The following is an 18,299-nucleotide window of genomic DNA, read 5'->3' as shown; positions in this document are numbered from 1 at the left end:
CAATTAAACTACAAACACACGTCACTGGGATATGGCAGGAAACCAGAGCACTCGTAGGAAACCCAGAGTTTTTTTTCTGATCATGGATTTCTGTCGTTGCCCAGCAGCCACTTAATTAAATAGGCAATTCATTGTTAATATTAAAATCAATGGGGAGTGGAACATATTTTGGAGAATATTTCACATTAACTTACAACTTTTCTCCAACAAGTTGAATGAAAAATTGAGAAGGTACTTGATGGAGCACCTGTTGGTGTATTAGGAAACTATCTACCAATAACTCAAATGTGGTCTTCCTCCTTGGGATCTGCAATTATACCTTGGTACTTTCTTAAGTTCTACCATATAACCTTATAAATAACCATATAACAATTACAGCATGGAAACTGGCCAACTTGGCCCTTCTAGTCCGTGCCGAACACTTATTCTCCCTTAGTCCCATCTACCTGCACTCAGACCATAACCCTCCATTCCTTTCCCGTCCATATACCTATCCAATTTATTTTTAAATGATAAAATCGAACTTGCCTCCACCACTTCCACTGGAAGCTCATTCCACACAGCTACCACTCTCTGAGTAAAGAAGTTCCCCCTCATGTTACCCCTACGTCTGTCCCTTAATTCTCAAGTCATGTCCTCTTGTTTGAATCTTCCCTAATCTCAATGGGAAAAGCTTATCCACGTCAACTCTGTCTATCCCTCTCATCATGTTAAAGACCTCTATCAAGACCCCCTTAACCTTCTGCGCTCCAAAGAATAAAGACCTAACTTGTTCAACCTTTCTCTGGAACTTAGTTGCTGAAACCCAGGCAACATTCTAGTAAATCTCCTCTGTACTCTCTCTATTTTGTTGACATCCTTCCTATAATTAGGCTACCAAAATTGTACACCATACTCCAGAATTGGCCTCACCAATGCCTTGTACAATTTTAACATTACATCCCAACTTCTATACTCAATGCTCTGATTTATAAAGGCCAGCACACCAAAAGCTTTCTTTACCACCCTATCTACATGAGATTCCACTTTCAGGGAACTGTGCACAGTTATTCCCAGATCCCTCTGTTCACCTGCATTCTTCAATTCCCTACCATTTACCATGTACGTCCTATTTTGATTTGTCCTGCCAAGATGTAGCACCTCACACTTATCAGCATTAAACTCCATCTGCCATCTTTCAGCCCACTCTTCCAACTGGCATAAATCTCTCTGTAGACTTTGAAAATCTACTTCATTATCCACAACCCCACCTATCTTAGTATCATCTGCATACCTACTAATCCAATTTACCACACCATCATCCAGATCATTGATGTACATGACAAACAACAGTGGACCCAACACAGATCCCTGAGGCACCCCACTAGTCACAGGCCTCCAACCTGACAAACAGCCATCCACCATTACTCTCTGCCTTCTCCCAGTCAGCCACTGTTGAATCCATCTTGCTACTCCACCATTAATACCCAACAATTGAACCATTATAACCAACCTTCCATGAGGAACCTTGTCAAAGGCCTTACTGAAGTCGATATAGACAACATCCACTGCTTTACCCTCATCAATTTCCCGAGTAACCTCTTCAAAAAATTCAAGAAGATTAGTCAAACATGACCTTCCAGGCACAAATCCATGTTGACTGTTCCTAATCAGACCCTGTTTATCCAGATGCTTATATATATTATCTCTAAGTATCCTTTCCATTAATTTGCCCACCACTGACGTCAAACTAACAGGTCTATAATTGCTAGGTTTACTCTTAGAACCCTTTTTAAACAATGGAACAACATGCGCAGTACGCCAATCCTCCGGCACTATTCCCCTTTCTAATAAAAATTTAAATATTTCTGACATAGCCCGTGCTATTTCTACACTAACTTCCCTCAATGTCCTAAGGAATATCCTGTCAGGACCTGGAGACTTATCCACTTTTATATTTTTCAAAAGTGTCAGTACTTCCTCTTCTTTGAATCTCATACTTTCCATAGCTACTCTACTTGTTTCCCTTACCTCACATAATTCAATATCCTTCTCCTTGGTGAATACCGAAGAAAATAAATTGTTCAATATCTCCCCCATCTCTTTTGGCTCTGCAGATAGCTGTCCACTGACTCTCTAATGGACCAATTTTATCCCTCATTATCCTTTTGCTATTAATATAGCTGTAGAAACCCTTTGGATTTACTTTCACCTTACTTGCCAAAGCAACCTCATATCTTTTAGCTTTTCTAATTTATTTCTTAAGATTCTTTTTACATTCTTTGTACTCCTCAAGCACCTCATTTACTCCATGCTGCCTATAATTATTGTAGATCTCTCTCTTTTTCCGAACCGTGTCCAATTTCCCTTGAAAACCATGGCTCTTTCCAATTTTTACTATTTCCTTTCAACCGAACAAGGACATAAAGATTCTGTACTCTTAAAATGTCATCTTTAAATGTCCTCCATTTCTCCTCCACATCCTTCCCATCAAACAAAATGTCCCAATTCACTCCTTTTAAATCCTTTCGCATCTCCTCAAAGTTAGCCTTTCTCCAATCAAAAATCTCAACCCCAGGTCCAGTTCTGACCCTCTCCATAATTATATTGAAACTAATGGTATTGTGATCACTGGACCCGAAGTGTTCCCCAACACATACCTCCGCCACCTGACCTGTCTCATTTCCTAACAGGAGGTCCAGCACTGCCCCTTCTCTAGTAGGTACCTCTATGTATTGCTGCAAAAAACTATCCTGCACACATTTTACAAACTCCAAACCATCCAGCCCATTTACAGAATGTGTTTCCCAGTCTGTGTGGAAAATTGAAATCTCCCACAATCACTATCTTGTGCTTACTACTAATATCCGCTATCTCCTTACATATTTGCTCTTCCAATTCTCGCTCCCTATTATGCGGTCTATAATACATCCCTATAAGTGTTGCTACACCTTTCCCATTTCTCAGTTCCAAATAGCCTCCCTAGACGAGCCCTCTAATCTATCCTGCCAAAGCACTGCTGTAATATCTTCCCTGACAAGCAATGCAACACCTCCACCTCTTGCCTCTCCAATTCTATCACACCTGAAGCAACGAAATCCTGGAATATTTAGTTTACAATCACAGCCCTCCTGCAACCATATTTCACTGATCGCCACAACATCATACTTCCAGGTGTCAATCCAGGCTCTAAGCTCATCCACCTTTCTTACAATGCTCCTAGCATTAAAATATACTCATTTAAGCAACCTCTTATTCTCTGTTTATTGTCTTTTTCTTCTTTCTCCCCTACATTTTGTGTCCGAGTGCTACCCTTCTCTGTCTCCTGCCTCACACACTGACTACTAGCTTTCCCTATTTGAGTCCCTCCCCCCAACCGTTCTAGTTTAAAGTCTCCTCAGTAGCCTTTGCAAATCTCCCCGCCAGGATATTGGTCCCCCTCGGGTTCAAGTGCAACCCATCCTTTTTGTACAGGTCGCACCTTCCACAAAAGAGGTCCCAATGATCCAGAAACTTGAATCCCTGCCCTCTGCACCAGTCCTTCAGCCACGCATTTATCCTCCACCTCGCTCCATTCCTACTCTCACTGTCGCGTGGCACAGGCAGTATTCCCGAGATTGTTACCTTTGCTGTCCTTCTCTTTAACTCTCCTCCTAACTCCCTAAATTCTCCTTTCAGGACCTCTTCTCTTTTTCTACCTATGTCATTGGTACCTATATGTACCACGACCTCGGGCTCCTCTCCCTCCCATTTCAGGATATCTTGGACACGTTCAGACACATCCCAGACCCTGGCACCAGGGAGGCAAACTACCATCCGGGTCTCCCGACTGCGTCCACAGAATCGTCTGTCTGACCCCCTAACTATAGAGTCCCCTATTACTAATGCCCTCCTCTTCTTTTCCTTACCCTTCTGAGCAACAGGGCCGGTCTCTGTACCGGAGGCCCGGCCGCTGTTGCTACCCCCAGGTAGGCTGTCCCCCCCAACAGTACTCAAACAGGAGTACTTATTGTGAAGTTGTACAGCCACCGGGGTACTCTCTAGTCCCTGCCTGTGCCCCTTGTCCCTCCTAACCGTGACCCACTTGCCTGCCTCCTGTGGCCTTGGAGTGACCACCTCTCTGTAACTCCTCTCAATGACCATCTTTGACATCAATTCCCAGGTTCTGCAGATAAGATACAAAGCAATGTTTATGGTTGCCAACTCTTGCTGTTTTACCAACTCCTGCTGTTGGCCATCAAAGAAGGAAATCAGAAATAATAATTTGAGGGTAATGAAGTAACACATGAGAAGGAAACAATTAGATAATTCTTACAAAGGTATGCCACAAGGCAGATGTAAGAACATTTGATTTGTTTCTCCAACTTATCAGCAACCAGAAGACATAGATTTAAAGTGAGGGGAAAGATTTAATAGGAACCTGAGAGACAACCTTTCTGTGTGGAAAATGTTGTCCCCGGGTTTAAAAAATCACAGCGTGGTGGGTGAATGGAATTAACTGCCAGATGAGGTAGTTGAGGCAGGTACAATAACAACACTTAAAGACATTTGGACAGATGTATGGACATGAATGGTTTAGAGGGATGTGGGTTAAATGTGGGCAGGTGGCACTAACAGATGAGACATCTGGTAGACATAGGCAAGTTGTGCCAAAGAGCCCATTTCTGTGCTGTATGACTCTGACTCTAATTTCTTTGGCAATTCCTTTGTATTTAGAATGACTTGCTTTAATTCTGAAGAGAAGAAGATGCCTGGCATACTTAGAAACATAGAAAATAGGTGCAGGAGTAGGCCATTCAGCCCTTCGAGACAGCACCGCCATTCAATATGATCATCCAAAATCAGTACCCCTTTCTGGCTTTTACCCCATATCCCTCGATTCTCAGTCCTAAGAGCTAAATCTAACTCTCTTGAAAACATCCAGTGAATTGGCCTCCATTGCCTTCTGTGGCAGACAATTCCACAGATTCACAACTGTCTGGGTGAATTCCACAGATTCACAACTCACTGGGTGAAGAGGTGATACTCCCTCTGTCTCAACTCCAGAACATCCAGTTGTTGACTATTCCATGTTCAAGTAAGTTCATTCAAGAGTCAAGAGTTTTATTGTCATATGCCCTAAAACAGAAGAATTAATTTCTTATGTGCAGCTTCTTACTTAAATCAATTTTCTAGCTTTGTGAGTTCTAAAATTAAAAACCCATCTACGAGGAGGAGGTCAGGAGCATCTTCAGGGGACTAAAGACGAATAAAGCCCCCGGCCCAGATAACATTAGCCCCTCCGTTCTCCACCACTGCGCTGCGGAACTGGCTGGGGTTTTTACCAACATCTTCAACACCTCCCTCTGTCAAAGCTCAGTACCCAATTGCTTCAAAGAATCCATTATCATCCCGGTTCCCAAGACCAAGACCATCTCCTGCCTCAATGACTACAGACCCATTGCCTTGACATCGGCAGTCATGAAATCATTTGAGTGCATCATACTAAATCACCTGAAAACTGTCACCGCCCCACTCATGGACCCATACCAATTTGCATACAGGGCCAACAGGTCAGTTGAGGACACCGTCAACTTAGCAACTCATCACATTCTGAACCACCTGGAGTCCGCAAACACATATGCCCGCATCCTGTTCGTGGATTTCAGCTCTGCATTCAATACAATAAACCTGGCCAAACTGTTCAATAAATTCCTGGACATTAACATTGACCCATGCATCTGCCACTGGATTCACAGCTTTCTCTGGAACAGGCAACAGAGGGTGAGGATCAACAATAACACATCCTCCCCTCTGTTCCTCAGTACAGGCACACCCCAAGGCTGTGTTCTCTCACCCTGGCTATTCTCCCTTTACACAAACCAGCTCACATCCCAACACAGCTCCGTCAACCTGTACAAGTACGCGGACGACTCAACCATCATTGGATTCATCACCAACAACCAAGAAACTGAATACCGTGCACAGGTCAACTAAGCAGTGACCTGGTGCACAGACCATGATCTCTTACTCAACTCATCAAAAACAAAATAACTCATCATCGACCCAAGACGCCAGCCATCCCCCAAAACTCCTGTGCTCATTAAAGGTGAATCCATCTCCATCACTGACACATTCAAACCCCTTGGAACCCACATCAGCAACAACCTCAAATGGAGGACAAACGCAGACCACATCTATGGGAAAGCCCAGCAAAGACTTTTCCATCTCCGACAGCTCAGGAAGTTCAGAGCAAGGTCTCATCTCATGCTCCGCTTCTATACAGCCATCATCGAAAGCATCCTCACTTCATCCATCACAGTCTGGTTCGGCAGTCTCGACTCACTCTCCCGGAAGAAATTACAGCGCATCATCAACAGAGCATCTAAAATTATTGGCTTACCCCTACCATCCCTTGAATCACTTTACCACAAATGGACATTACACAGAGCCCGCAAGATCATCTCTGATCCTACTCACCCTGCACACTATGCCTTTCAGCTACTGCCCTCTGGGAGGCGCTACAGGACAATTGCCTCAAAAACAAACCGCTTTAAAAACAGTTTCATTCCCACTGCAATTAACATTTTAAACTCTGTACGGTGAGGAATAAGAATAAGCATGGCCCTTATGTATTATGTAATGCGTCTGTTTGTATGTATATCTATGCTATATGTTTAATGTTTGATGAAATGTTGGAACCTGTACCGAGCTGTACTGATAACAAATTCCACCAGCCTGGCTGTGTGGTCATTAAAATACAATACAATACAATACAAAAATGGGGCATTTTTAAAATTTTACTGTACTTGGATTAAATCATTGCCTGAGCATCAAACATTAGGGGAAATCAATTGGGGACTATTATATGCTCATTTTATCTCCAGTCGTGTAATGACAAAAGCTATAACAGATAAAAAGATAAAAAGAGGCAGGTTCTTTTGTACATTATTTGGAATATAACTCCAGGGACTGCATAATACAATTAGATTGCAGGTTTTCATAATATATGTGCCTAGTTGGCAAGATTCATAGTCAGAACAGCGTTAGAAAATTACTCCCAAGTGTCAACTGATTCCAGAGGAGTTGCCAGTCATTTTTCACATATCCAGCAGGTGGCACTATATTTCAATCTGTTCCTGATTAAATGTCTGATGTGCTGCAGCCAAATGTAATGTTCTTGACAGCTCCTTTTCTGAGATTGGCTACTGATGCAAACCAGAAACCCATACTTCAGTCATTCCAGTTTGTGTTACATTTTACATTTAATGAGCTATAAGACACGATACAGTAATTGAATGTAATAAAGCAGATGTTTATAATGCCATTTAATCTATTCGTCGTTGTGTCAATTTCAAGGCACATCCTTTCAGAAGGAGCAACAAATATTAACAGGTACATCCCAGATCAAAGCATTTACATTATCCCAATTTGTGGTATTGCTATAACAAAGTAAGTGGCCAGTTAAATAAGATGATCATCGATCAGTGATTTTGGTCACAATAAATTACTTTTAGTTTAGAGATACAGCACAGAAACAGGCTCTTCGGTCCAGTGAGTACATGTTGACCACACTACTTCTTTGTGTACGAAGGAACTGCAGATGCTGGTTTACACCGAAGATAGACACAAAATGTTAGAGTAACTCAGCGGGTCAGGCAGCCTCTCTCAAGAAAAGGAATAGATGACGTTTCGGATGGAGACTCTTCTTCAGATGATGTCTGTTCAGTTTCACATGCAAATTTTAGAGCTTAGAGATACAGCATGCAAACAAGCCCTTTGACGTTGGGTGACGTTTCGGGTCGAGACTCTTCTTCAGAACAGTCTGAAGAAGGGTTTCGACCTGAAACGTCACCCATTCCTTCTCTCTCCAGAGATGCTGCTTGTCCTGCTGAGTTACTCCAGCTTTTTGTGTCTATCTTCGGTTTAAACCAGCATCTGCAATTCCTTCTTACACAAATGGTATCCTGGCCAGTGGTGGCGTTGGCAGCCCGGCCTGGTGGTGATGGTCAGAAGGTCCATCCGCTATAACCAAAATCCATTATAAAGAGGCAATAACATTTAACTTTTTTGAGGTGACAGTACACTGTACCGATGCGTTCAGTCACAAATAAAACAGTGGATAGCGTCATTTTGTTATGTATTCAACCTCCATTAAAAATTCTACTGCTGGCTGTTTGGCTACAGAATATGAAACACTTTTTGTTGATGTTACTGTTAGTGAACTACATGTAAATTTAAGTTCCAGCTCACTAACAGTAAAATCTGTGTACATATTCTGGCAAATTATTTTCATATATTGAGCCACAACATGTGCAGCTGAATAATGAAAATGCAGCCAAAACTAAGACTATGGGACCAAGTTTCCAGTCTGGTACATCAGTCTAATTGATACTCCATTCATGTGTACATTCCATTATTACTTATGTTCATATCCTTTGCATGCAATGACTGCTTGAATTCTGCAATTCATGGACATCACTCTGCTCTGCTCGGCTGCATACATGCTCTGCCAGGCCTGTATGCAGCCATCTTTAGCTTATGCTTGTTTTGGGGGCTAGTCCCCTTCAGGTTTCCCTTCAGCATATAAAATGCATGCTCAATTGCGTTCAGATCGGGTAATTGACTTAAGAATTCACCATTTTTTAGTTTTGAAAAACTCCTTTGTTGCTTTAGCAGTATTTTTGGGATCATTGTCTTGCTGTAGAATGAACCCACCGGCCAATGATTTTTTAAGGCATTTGTTTGAACTTGAGCAGATAGGATATGCCCATACACTTCAGAATTCATTATGCTTTGCCAGAACTGGTTGCTTGTTTAAGTACTTCTTGGCAAACTGTAACCTGGCCATCCTATTTTTGCGGTTAACCAGCAGTTTGCATCTTGCAGTGCAACCTCTATTTCTGTTCATGAAGTCTTCTGCGGAGAGTGGTCATTGACAAATCCACACCTGACTCCTGAAGAGTGTTTCTGATCCGTCGGACAGGTGTTAAGGGATTTTTCTTTATTATAGACAGAATTCTTCTGTCATCAGCTATGGAGGTCTTCCTTGGCCTGCCAGTCCCTTCGCGATTAGTAAGCTCACCAGTGCTCTCTTTCTTCTTAATGATGTTCCAAACAGTTGATTTTGGTAAGCCTGTTTGGCTGATCTCTAACAGTTTTACTCTTGTTTCTCACTCACAATGGCTTATTTGACTTTCATTGGCACAACTTTGGTCCTCATGTTGATAAACAACAATAAAAGTTTCCAAAGGTGATGGGAAGACTAGGTGCTGAGATCTCTCTTATACCTGCATTAAGGAGGCAATTAAACACACCTACACAATTACAAACACCCATGAAGCCATGTGTCCCAAACATTATGATGCCCTGAAATGGGGGGGGGGGACTATGTATATAACACAGCTGTCATTTCTGTGTTTAAGTGCAGCCAGACATCTGCTTTGGTACACTATGAAAAAGCTTCCCTGGAGTCGTACAGCACAGAAACGGGTCGTTCAGCCCAACTTGCCCATGCTTACCAAGGTGCCCCATCTACACTGGTCCTACCTGCCTATGTTTGGCACATATCGCTTTAAACCTTTCCTATACATGTACCTGTTCAAATCTCTTAAATGCTGATTCTAGTTTCTGCCTCAACTATATCCTCTGGCAGCTCATTCCATATACCCACCACCACTTTTGTGTGAAAATGTTGCCCCTCAGATTTCTATTAAATCTTTCCCCTCTCACCTTAAACTTATGTCCTCTGCTTCTTGATTCCTCTACTCTGGGTTCCTGTGCATCTACCCTATCTATTCCCCTCATGATCTTACACACCTCTATAAAATCGCCTCTTATACCTTTTATAAATAATTCCCCCATTTGTACATCTCTGCTGCTTGCAATTTTGTGAAACGATAGCTGATAAAAATAGTACCTTGTCAATAATTTTACATTCAGACAATACTTTTATTTCTGGACCATAGTCATTTCACATTAATTGAATAAGAAACATTCTGTGTCCATACCATGGTTATAAAAAGGCTTATGAGGCACTCTGTAATATTTAATATTTTAATATTTTATGAATATGTTATACGGAAAAAAACAAGAGATGGAGAACATGTAAAAGGCTTGATTATAAACAGTATTAAAGAGGCAGAATTACAAGGAGCTTACTTTCTTTAATTATTGTAAATGAACAGATTCACACAGGTCCTGCCCGTGTTATACACACATTTCCTAAACTACTTTAACCCAAAAGTTGAAATCATTATTTATGCCTCAGTTGAACACCAAAGCATATCGCAAAGCATTATCCACTTGTCAAATTGCTTTTTTGTAATATTGAAAAATCTTATATATATATATATAAATCATAAAAGATCAAAAGCAGCATTGGTGTTATCTAGACACAAGAGACTGCACATGCTGCAATCTGGAGCAAAATAAAAACTGCTGGAGGAACTCAGTAGGGCAGGCAGCAACTGTGGAGGATCTTGAACAGAAACACTGTCAATTCCTTTCCCACCATAGAAGCTGCTTGACCTGCTGAGCCTCTAGTAGGTACTTTTATGTTATCCAATTTGCTCTAGATCTTCAATATAGATTATAAAATTAACAAAAAAGTGTTTATTATTGTATTACAGATATTAATGACTATATATAAAACATTGATTTACATATTATTGCACTTAACCATTTTTCATAACTTTTCAGCTTTCTGTATATATTTGTAATCCTGTCTGTATATTCTAGATCTAACCAGAGTGTATTCTCTATTCTCTAGTTCTATTCTCTGCTATAAAATTAGTGTCAATACTAAATATAATACATTTTTTTAAATATTTAGCAGCAAGAGCCAATTATCCCAAGAGAGTATAATATGTCACGACACAAGGTAAGTGCTATCTGTTTTCAGCCACAGATTTTTGGTAAATTTTACAGTTTTAAATTCTGCACCAATGGGGAAAAATAACGCAAATAGCAGATAAAGTTACATATTGTCTCTAAACATACACTGGTTGATAGCTTTCACCATGGTCAACAGACTCGCTCTGACTCATATCTGACTGACCTTCTTTGAGCTCAGTGTTTTCTAAGGGTTTTGGATACCGAAAGGGATAACCATGGTCATCAAAGAATCTTCGGAAAGTGAACTCATAAAACGCATGTTCTGGATGCTTGTTACCACCAACGTGACTGGCTAATGTTTCAGAGGTTTTGGTACTGTCACTGCTGTCATTCCATGAATTCTCTTCTTCTATTGGATCGAAGTTCGAGGTGTCCATGGGATGGCTGATCTTTGGAACATATGGTGCCGGCTGTCTGCGGATGTCTTTAGAAAAATCAATGGAGGAAAAGAAAGGATGAGCCTTGATTTCATCTGCTCCATTTCCACCCAATCTGTCACCGGCTCCACAACAAAGTTTTGTGGTGAGATCTATTGCTTCAGGACTAAGTTTTACTTGTGGCGGAATGTACAGCGTGCTCTCCCAATTTATTACCTGTGAAACATATAAAATAAAAGGTACAGGATTATCTTAGCATTGCATTTATGTGTGGTATGTCTGGCATATTGCATGCAAAACATTACATACTTGAATTATTGTAAATGAACAGATTCACTCAGGTCCTGCCCGTGTATTACACACATTCCCTAAACCACACATCCCCTAAACATGGGGAGAAGGCCGGCACGGGTTATTAATTGGGGACGATCAGCCATGATTGCAATGAATGGCGGCGCTGGCTCAAAGGGCTGAATGGCCTCCTCCTGCACCTATTTTCTATTTCTAATTTAACCCAAAAATTGAAATCATTATTCATGCCTCAGTTGAACACCAAAGCATTTCGCGAAGCAATTTGTTTGGATAGCATGCAAAACAAAGCTTTTCACTGTACCTTGGTACATGCGACAATAATAATAAACCAAACCTAGAAACATTATATGCATGAACAGCAAATATGCGATGTCTCTGTATGTCTCTATGCATTTCGTTGTCTCTGTACTGTACACTGACAATGACAATAAATTGAATCATTTCATTTCATTTCATTTCATGAGAAACAATGGTTTACTTTTAAGACAAAATGCCCATTCTGAGTTTTGTTCCTCAAACATTTGTGGAGATTGTGAGAGCAATCAATAACTGGAATTATGAAATCTCATCCAAGTGCTGGACATAGGAACAGTAGCATACCATTTCATACCCTGAACATGCTCCATAAATAATGATTATTCTCTGTCATAACTTCATGTAGTTTAAAGTTCCCATACCCATCCAATCTATACACACACACAAAGTGCTGGAGTAACTTAGCGGGTCAGGCAGTATCTCTGGAGAGAAGGAATGGGTGACGTTTCAGGTCCAGACCAGAGTCTGAAGAAGGTTCCGACCCCAAACGTCACTCATCCATTTTCTGCAAAGATGCTGCCTGACCCGCTGAGTTACTCCAGCACCTTGTGTCTATCTTCGGTATATACCAGCATCTGCAGTTCCCTTCTACACACTGTCCATCCAAGTTATTCTGGGGGTTAATAAAACCATCCCCTATGTTATTAGACCTGCCCTGCACTCAGACACACTCTACCAGATCTATAATACTTGACAAGCCAGTAATCACTCAGTCTTGTATAGGTTTAAATGTTCAAAACTATTGTTGACAATTACAATTGTCTTTCATATATTCCAAATTTATCACAATCACAATAATACTTTAATAGCCAAGTATGTTTTTCAACATACGAGGAATTTCATTTGCCAAGTCAGTCATACAAATATAAAACAACAGAACACACAAAATACATTTTAACATAAATATCCACTACAGTGACTCCTCCACATTCCTCGCTGTGATGGAAGGCGAAAAAAAGTTCAAATCTCTTCCCTTCTATGCTCTCCCGCGGTCGGGGGCCTCGTGCCCTCCGTTGAGGGGACGATCTTGACTCCCGTAGCCGGCGGCGTTTGGGTCCTCCGCATCGGGGTGATCAGCTCCTGCATCGGGGGGATATCAGCTTCACCGCGCCGGTGATCGGACCCCGGGTCGGGGCTGGTCGAGCCTCTGTGTCGTTTGAGCTCCCGACTAGCCTCTCCTGAGACTGCGAGCTCTTGATGGTAAGTCCGCAGGCCGCGGTTGGAGCGATCCCAAGCAAGGGATCGACTCTGATGTTAAGTCCACGGTGGGGCTCAAGTCAGTCCGAGGAGGCCTCCAGCTCCATCGATGGTAGGCTGCAGATCAGCCGGGGATGCGATCCGGAAAAAAAGTATCTCCAGCAAGGTAAGAAACTGAAAAAAAGTTTCCCCCTCCCCCCTTCCCCCACATAAAACAAACCAGAGAACATTTGCACAAACTTTTAACACACACTAAAAATAAAAAAAAAGACGAATAAACAGATAGACTGTTGGCGGGGCTACCAATCTTGCGGCGCCCCAGGTGGTGGAAGGTTATTAGAAGTTAACAACATATCACACTAATAATTACCTTAATTTGAGTTTCTGCAGGAGTTGGAGCAAGAAAAGGAGGCTGCCCCACTAACATCTCAAACAGTATCACGCCCACACTCCACCAATCACACAGTTGTGTGTATCCTTTAAGAGAGACATCATCAGTTAAGTCAAACCTCAAATACAAACAATAAACTAAAAATGACTGTGATTTAAATGAAACAGTTAAGATTTTTCAATAAAATAAGTTCGAATGAGGATTAAGATGAGGAAAAAACTTTTCACCCAGGGAGTTCTGAATCTGTGTAATTCTCTGCCACAGAAGGCAGTGGAGGCTAATTCACTGGATGTATTCAAGAGAGAGTTAGATATAGCTCTTGGGGCTAACAGAATCAAGGAATATGGGGAGAAAGTAGGAACATGCTAGTGATTTGGGATGATCAGTCATGATCATATTGAATGGCAGTGCCAGGCTCAAAGAACCGAATGGTCTCCTCCTACACCTATTTTCTACGTTTTATCGAATTGACATAGTGGGGGAAAAATCCGTGTATTTTGCCACTAACCAAAATTGGTCTAGGGATATCAATGATTTTATTCATTTATTTAACATAATTTACCCTGCCCACTTCTTCCATTTCTCTGGACACAAGGATTTAAAAAAAATGGAATAAGGGTGATGAATCGTCTTGGATACCCAAAGCAGGTGGTTCAATAATCAAAACTTAAATAGATTTGTTTCTTAGCCTCTAGATCAGGATACAACATAAGATTTTGGAAAAAATAATAATTTAGCAGCATGCCATCTTGAAAATAACACCATTCCTTCATGGTTACAGGATTAGAATCCTTAAATATTGCAAAAATAACTTTTATAATTCACAGAAGAATTTTTTTAAAGCACAAGATAATTTTTATTCTGAAATACTTAGGAAGTCACTTTTTGCTTTTGATACATGCTTTCATGTCTTTAAAGTTCCTCTGCATTATTCACAGGCCTGTGAAAAATGCAGTTTTTGTGCATTAATTAATGCAGAAAAATGCAGACATGTCATGTTGCACTAATCGGACTTTTTTTCAAGCACCTGCCACAGCAATATTCTATTGCGTTTACCTGCTGAGGGTGTTTTGGAGGAGGAGTGGGAAGAGAAAGCAGGAATATTGGTAGGTGGGGTGGGTTGTTGAGACGGTTTGGGTCAGGGAATGGGGATCGTGTCAGGGAAGAAGATCTAGGGGTGAATGGACCAGCTTGGAGGTGATTGCCTCACGAGTAAAATGGAGACACGAGGCACTGCATACACTGAAATCTTGAGTAAAACACAAAGCGCTGGAATAACTCAGCAGGTTTGGCAGTATCTGGAATTCATTGTCACAGATGGCTGTGGAGGCCAAGTCATTGGGTATTTTTAAGGTGCAGATTGACAGATTCTTGAATAGTAAGGGTGTTAGGGGTTATGGGGAGAAGACAGGAGTACGGGGTTGATAGGGAATGATAGATCAGCCATGATTGAATAGCGGAGTAGACTTGATGGGCTGAATGGCTTAATGCTCCTATAACATGAAGCTATCTCGACATCAGTGAATTTCCAACACCAGTGGCTAAGTCCAGGGGTATCAATATTCCAGAGGGGTTGGTGACATTCTAATGGATGCCTGCCAAAGTTAGGTTGGAGGTAGTAAAGAACGGCTAAAGAAATTACACACAATTATTTGCTGCGTTTTTTCTTTCCAAAGTGCACCAGAGCCAAACAAGACTTGTGACACTAACCTTTTCGTACTAGAACCTCAGGAGCTATATAGTTTGGAGTTCCAACCAATGAGTGTGCGAGGCATCTTTGGTGCTGCCGGGCAGCCCTTCTTTCAAGGGTCTTTAATCTATCACCACACTTGCAGTCGGACAAGTCTCCCCAAAGATCACTTGGCTCCATGCTGTCCTGCCTGGCATGGGTCCCTTTTGGAAAACAAAACAGATGAAAGCAAAGCAATAATTACTCTTTCACTCCCTTTTCTCCCCTCTTCCATCAGGGCAGGAGGTACAGATGTTTGAAATTGTACACCTCCAGATTCAGGAACACTTCTCAGCTGTTATCAGGCACTGGGAGGCACCAGCTCTACTAGCTGTGTTACCCCCGTGGCTGTCTTTCTGACAATCAACTAACTTTAGTCAACTGGCTACAAAGTCATCATAGCAGCAACATATGCACAGAATAATGACAGCACATTGGAATAAAATTTCTAAAGAAAGGGTACTAGGGTTTCATTGGAACCGTATTCCAGAGGCAGATGACAATGCACTACCCCAATGCACTACCATAAAGAGCTTTAATGATTGCAAATAGACAATTAATTTCCACAGAGGGGGTATTTAAATCTTGCAATGGAAAGCTCATCAAGCATGCGTTCAAGAATAAGCTCATTAAAATGGGCCAAAATATTTTTTATAGTTCTGACAAAGAGTCTTCAACATTAACAATATTTCACTGATATTGCCCGACCTGTATTTCCACCATTTTCTGTGGTTGTTAATTATTTACATTTGCAATTTGTTTCGGGACAATGTAAAGTTAAAATAGGCATTCATTTTGAGTTTTTACATCACTTCTTGCCGACAGTGGAATAATCAAAATGTATGGGGCATATAGAATCGACAGGACATTCTATACAGGGAGTGCAGAGAGGGTTCACCAGACTGATTCCTGGGATGTCAGGACTTTCATGTGAAGAAAGACTGGATAGACTTGGCTTGTACTCGCTAGAATTTAGAAGATTGAGGGGGGATTTTATAGAAACTTACAAAATTCTTAAGGGGTTGGACAGGCTAGATGCAGGAAGATTGTTCCCGATGTTGGGAAGGTCCAGAACAAGGGGTCACAGTTTAAGGATAAGGGGGAAATCTTTTAGGACCGAGATGAGAAAAACTTTTTTCACACAGAGAGTGGTGAATCTCTGGAATTCTCTACCACAGAAGGTAGTTGGATGTGGCCCTTGTGTCTAAAGGTATCAGGGGGTATGGAGAGGAGGCAGGTACAGGATACCGAGTTTGGATGATCAGCCATGATCATATTGAATCGTAGGGCCGGATGGCCTACTCCTGCACCTATTTTCTATGTTTCTATATTTCTAAACAAAAACATATAATTATTTCTGATATATTCAAGAATTCTCCGATTCCAGTGCCTTATTATAAGACTAGCCCAGAAATAAATAGACCAACTTGCATCAATCTCCATGTTATTCCAGGTGCACTGAACCTCAATGCATTATTTAGATTTGTTTGGAAATTTAAATCAAAATATTCAAACTGAGTAGTATTTCTGATTCTCTCTTCATGTAGCAAGGATGGAAATGTCTCCTTTTACATTCTGACAATGCAATTTAACCAGAGCAAGTAAACTGATGCGTCAGGGCAGAAGCTGATATTTTAGTTTGAATGTTAAGTGATACACCGTGGAAACAGGCCCTTTTGGCCCGCGACGCCCAGCGATTACCCATTCACTAGTTCTATCCTGAAACCAAGGGCCAATTTGCAGAAGCCAATTAACCTACAAACCTGTACGTCTTTTGATGTGTGGGAGGAAATCCGAGCACCTGGAGAAAACCCATGTGAACAGGGCGAACATGCAAACTTCATACAGACAGCACCCATAGTCAGGATCAAAGCCGCGGCTCTGACGTTGTGAGGCAGCAACTCTACCGCTGCGCCACTATGCCTCCCCATTCTGCTGACCATGCAGGCACTATATCATCCACAACTCACCTTTCTGATAGTATTTGGAATCATGTGTCCACCTGAACCCAGTACAAAGACCAAAGTCAGTGAGTTTAATGTGTCCATCGAGATCAATCAGGATGTTGTCGGGTTTAATATCCCGATGGATGAATCCCATTTTGTGGACACTCTCAATGGCTAACGTCAGTTCTCCAATGTAAAATCTGGCCAGTGACTCTGGGAACACTCCCATTCGTATCAAGAGACTCATCATATCCCCACCGGGGATGTAGTCCATCACAAAGTACAAGCTGTCTTTATCTTGGAAAGAATAGTAAAGCTTGACGACCCATTCATTGTCAGCTTCAGCCAGAATGTCCCTCTCGGCTTTCACGTGAGCCACTTGATTACGACTCAACACCTCCTTCTTCCGCAGAGTTTTCATTGCATACAGAGCGTTGGTGTCTACTTTTTGGGCCAGGCAGACCTCCCCAAAAGCACCAACTCCCAGAGTCTTGATCTTCACAAACAGCGATTTGTCCATTTTTGCCCTTTTCAGTCTGTTGTAATTGGATTCTTTCTGATTAAGCATTTTCCTCATTTGTTCTTGCTCTGCCTCAGAGAGCCCTGCCTTTGGAAGTCAGATATTATAAATTAAATTCAAATAGGTGAATTGTACTTAAAAACAAAACACATCTATACAAAAGAACTGAAAGACTACTTGGTATTTCCTCTGTTGAAACAATTATCAGACTGAAACAATCAGTTTGAAGAAGGATCCAAACTCGAAACGTCACCTATCCATGTTCTCCATAGAAGCTCCCTGACCCGTTGAGTTACTCCAGCACTTTGCTTCACCCTGTGTCTATGGTTGCATGGTAGTGGACAGAAGCTCTCTACTCCCATCCCTCCAGTTGACCAACAAAGACATCAACCTTGCACAAACACCCATTTCCCCCAGTACAATTTATCACCAGGTTACTCACTTGTGCGCTTTAAAAGATCACAAATACATGTTCCAAATAAAAAAATTATTTCAGGTACCAGCACAATGTTTAACAAATATTTAGACAGGTACATGAACAGGCAGAGTTAGAGGAATATGGGCCAAATGCAAGCAGGTGGGAGTAGTGTAGATGGGGCAAGTTGGCTGGTGTAGGCAAGTTGGGCCGTAGGGCCTGTTTCTCTATGACTATCTATCC

General features: G+C 41.6%; 1 protein-coding gene across 1 annotated transcript in view; it reads right to left on the bottom strand.

The window, feature by feature from the left end:
• Positions 1 to 9,466: 9,466 nt before the first annotated feature.
• The window catches only part of lats2 (large tumor suppressor kinase 2), a 51,308-nt gene continuing 42,475 nt past the window's right edge, over positions 9,467 to 18,299 (bottom strand). The window contains 4 exon segments of the mRNA XM_055636981.1: positions 9,467 to 11,447; positions 13,426 to 13,532; positions 15,157 to 15,339; positions 17,146 to 17,728. Of these exon segments, the coding sequence (XP_055492956.1) occupies positions 10,950 to 11,447; positions 13,426 to 13,532; positions 15,157 to 15,339; positions 17,146 to 17,728 (1,371 nt within the window). The 3' untranslated portion in view covers positions 9,467 to 10,949.

Source organism: Leucoraja erinacea, chromosome 6, assembly GCF_028641065.1.
Source record: "Leucoraja erinacea ecotype New England chromosome 6, Leri_hhj_1, whole genome shotgun sequence".
NCBI lineage: Eukaryota > Metazoa > Chordata > Chondrichthyes > Rajiformes > Rajidae > Leucoraja > Leucoraja erinaceus.
This window is presented reverse-complemented; position numbering and strand designations above follow the sequence as displayed.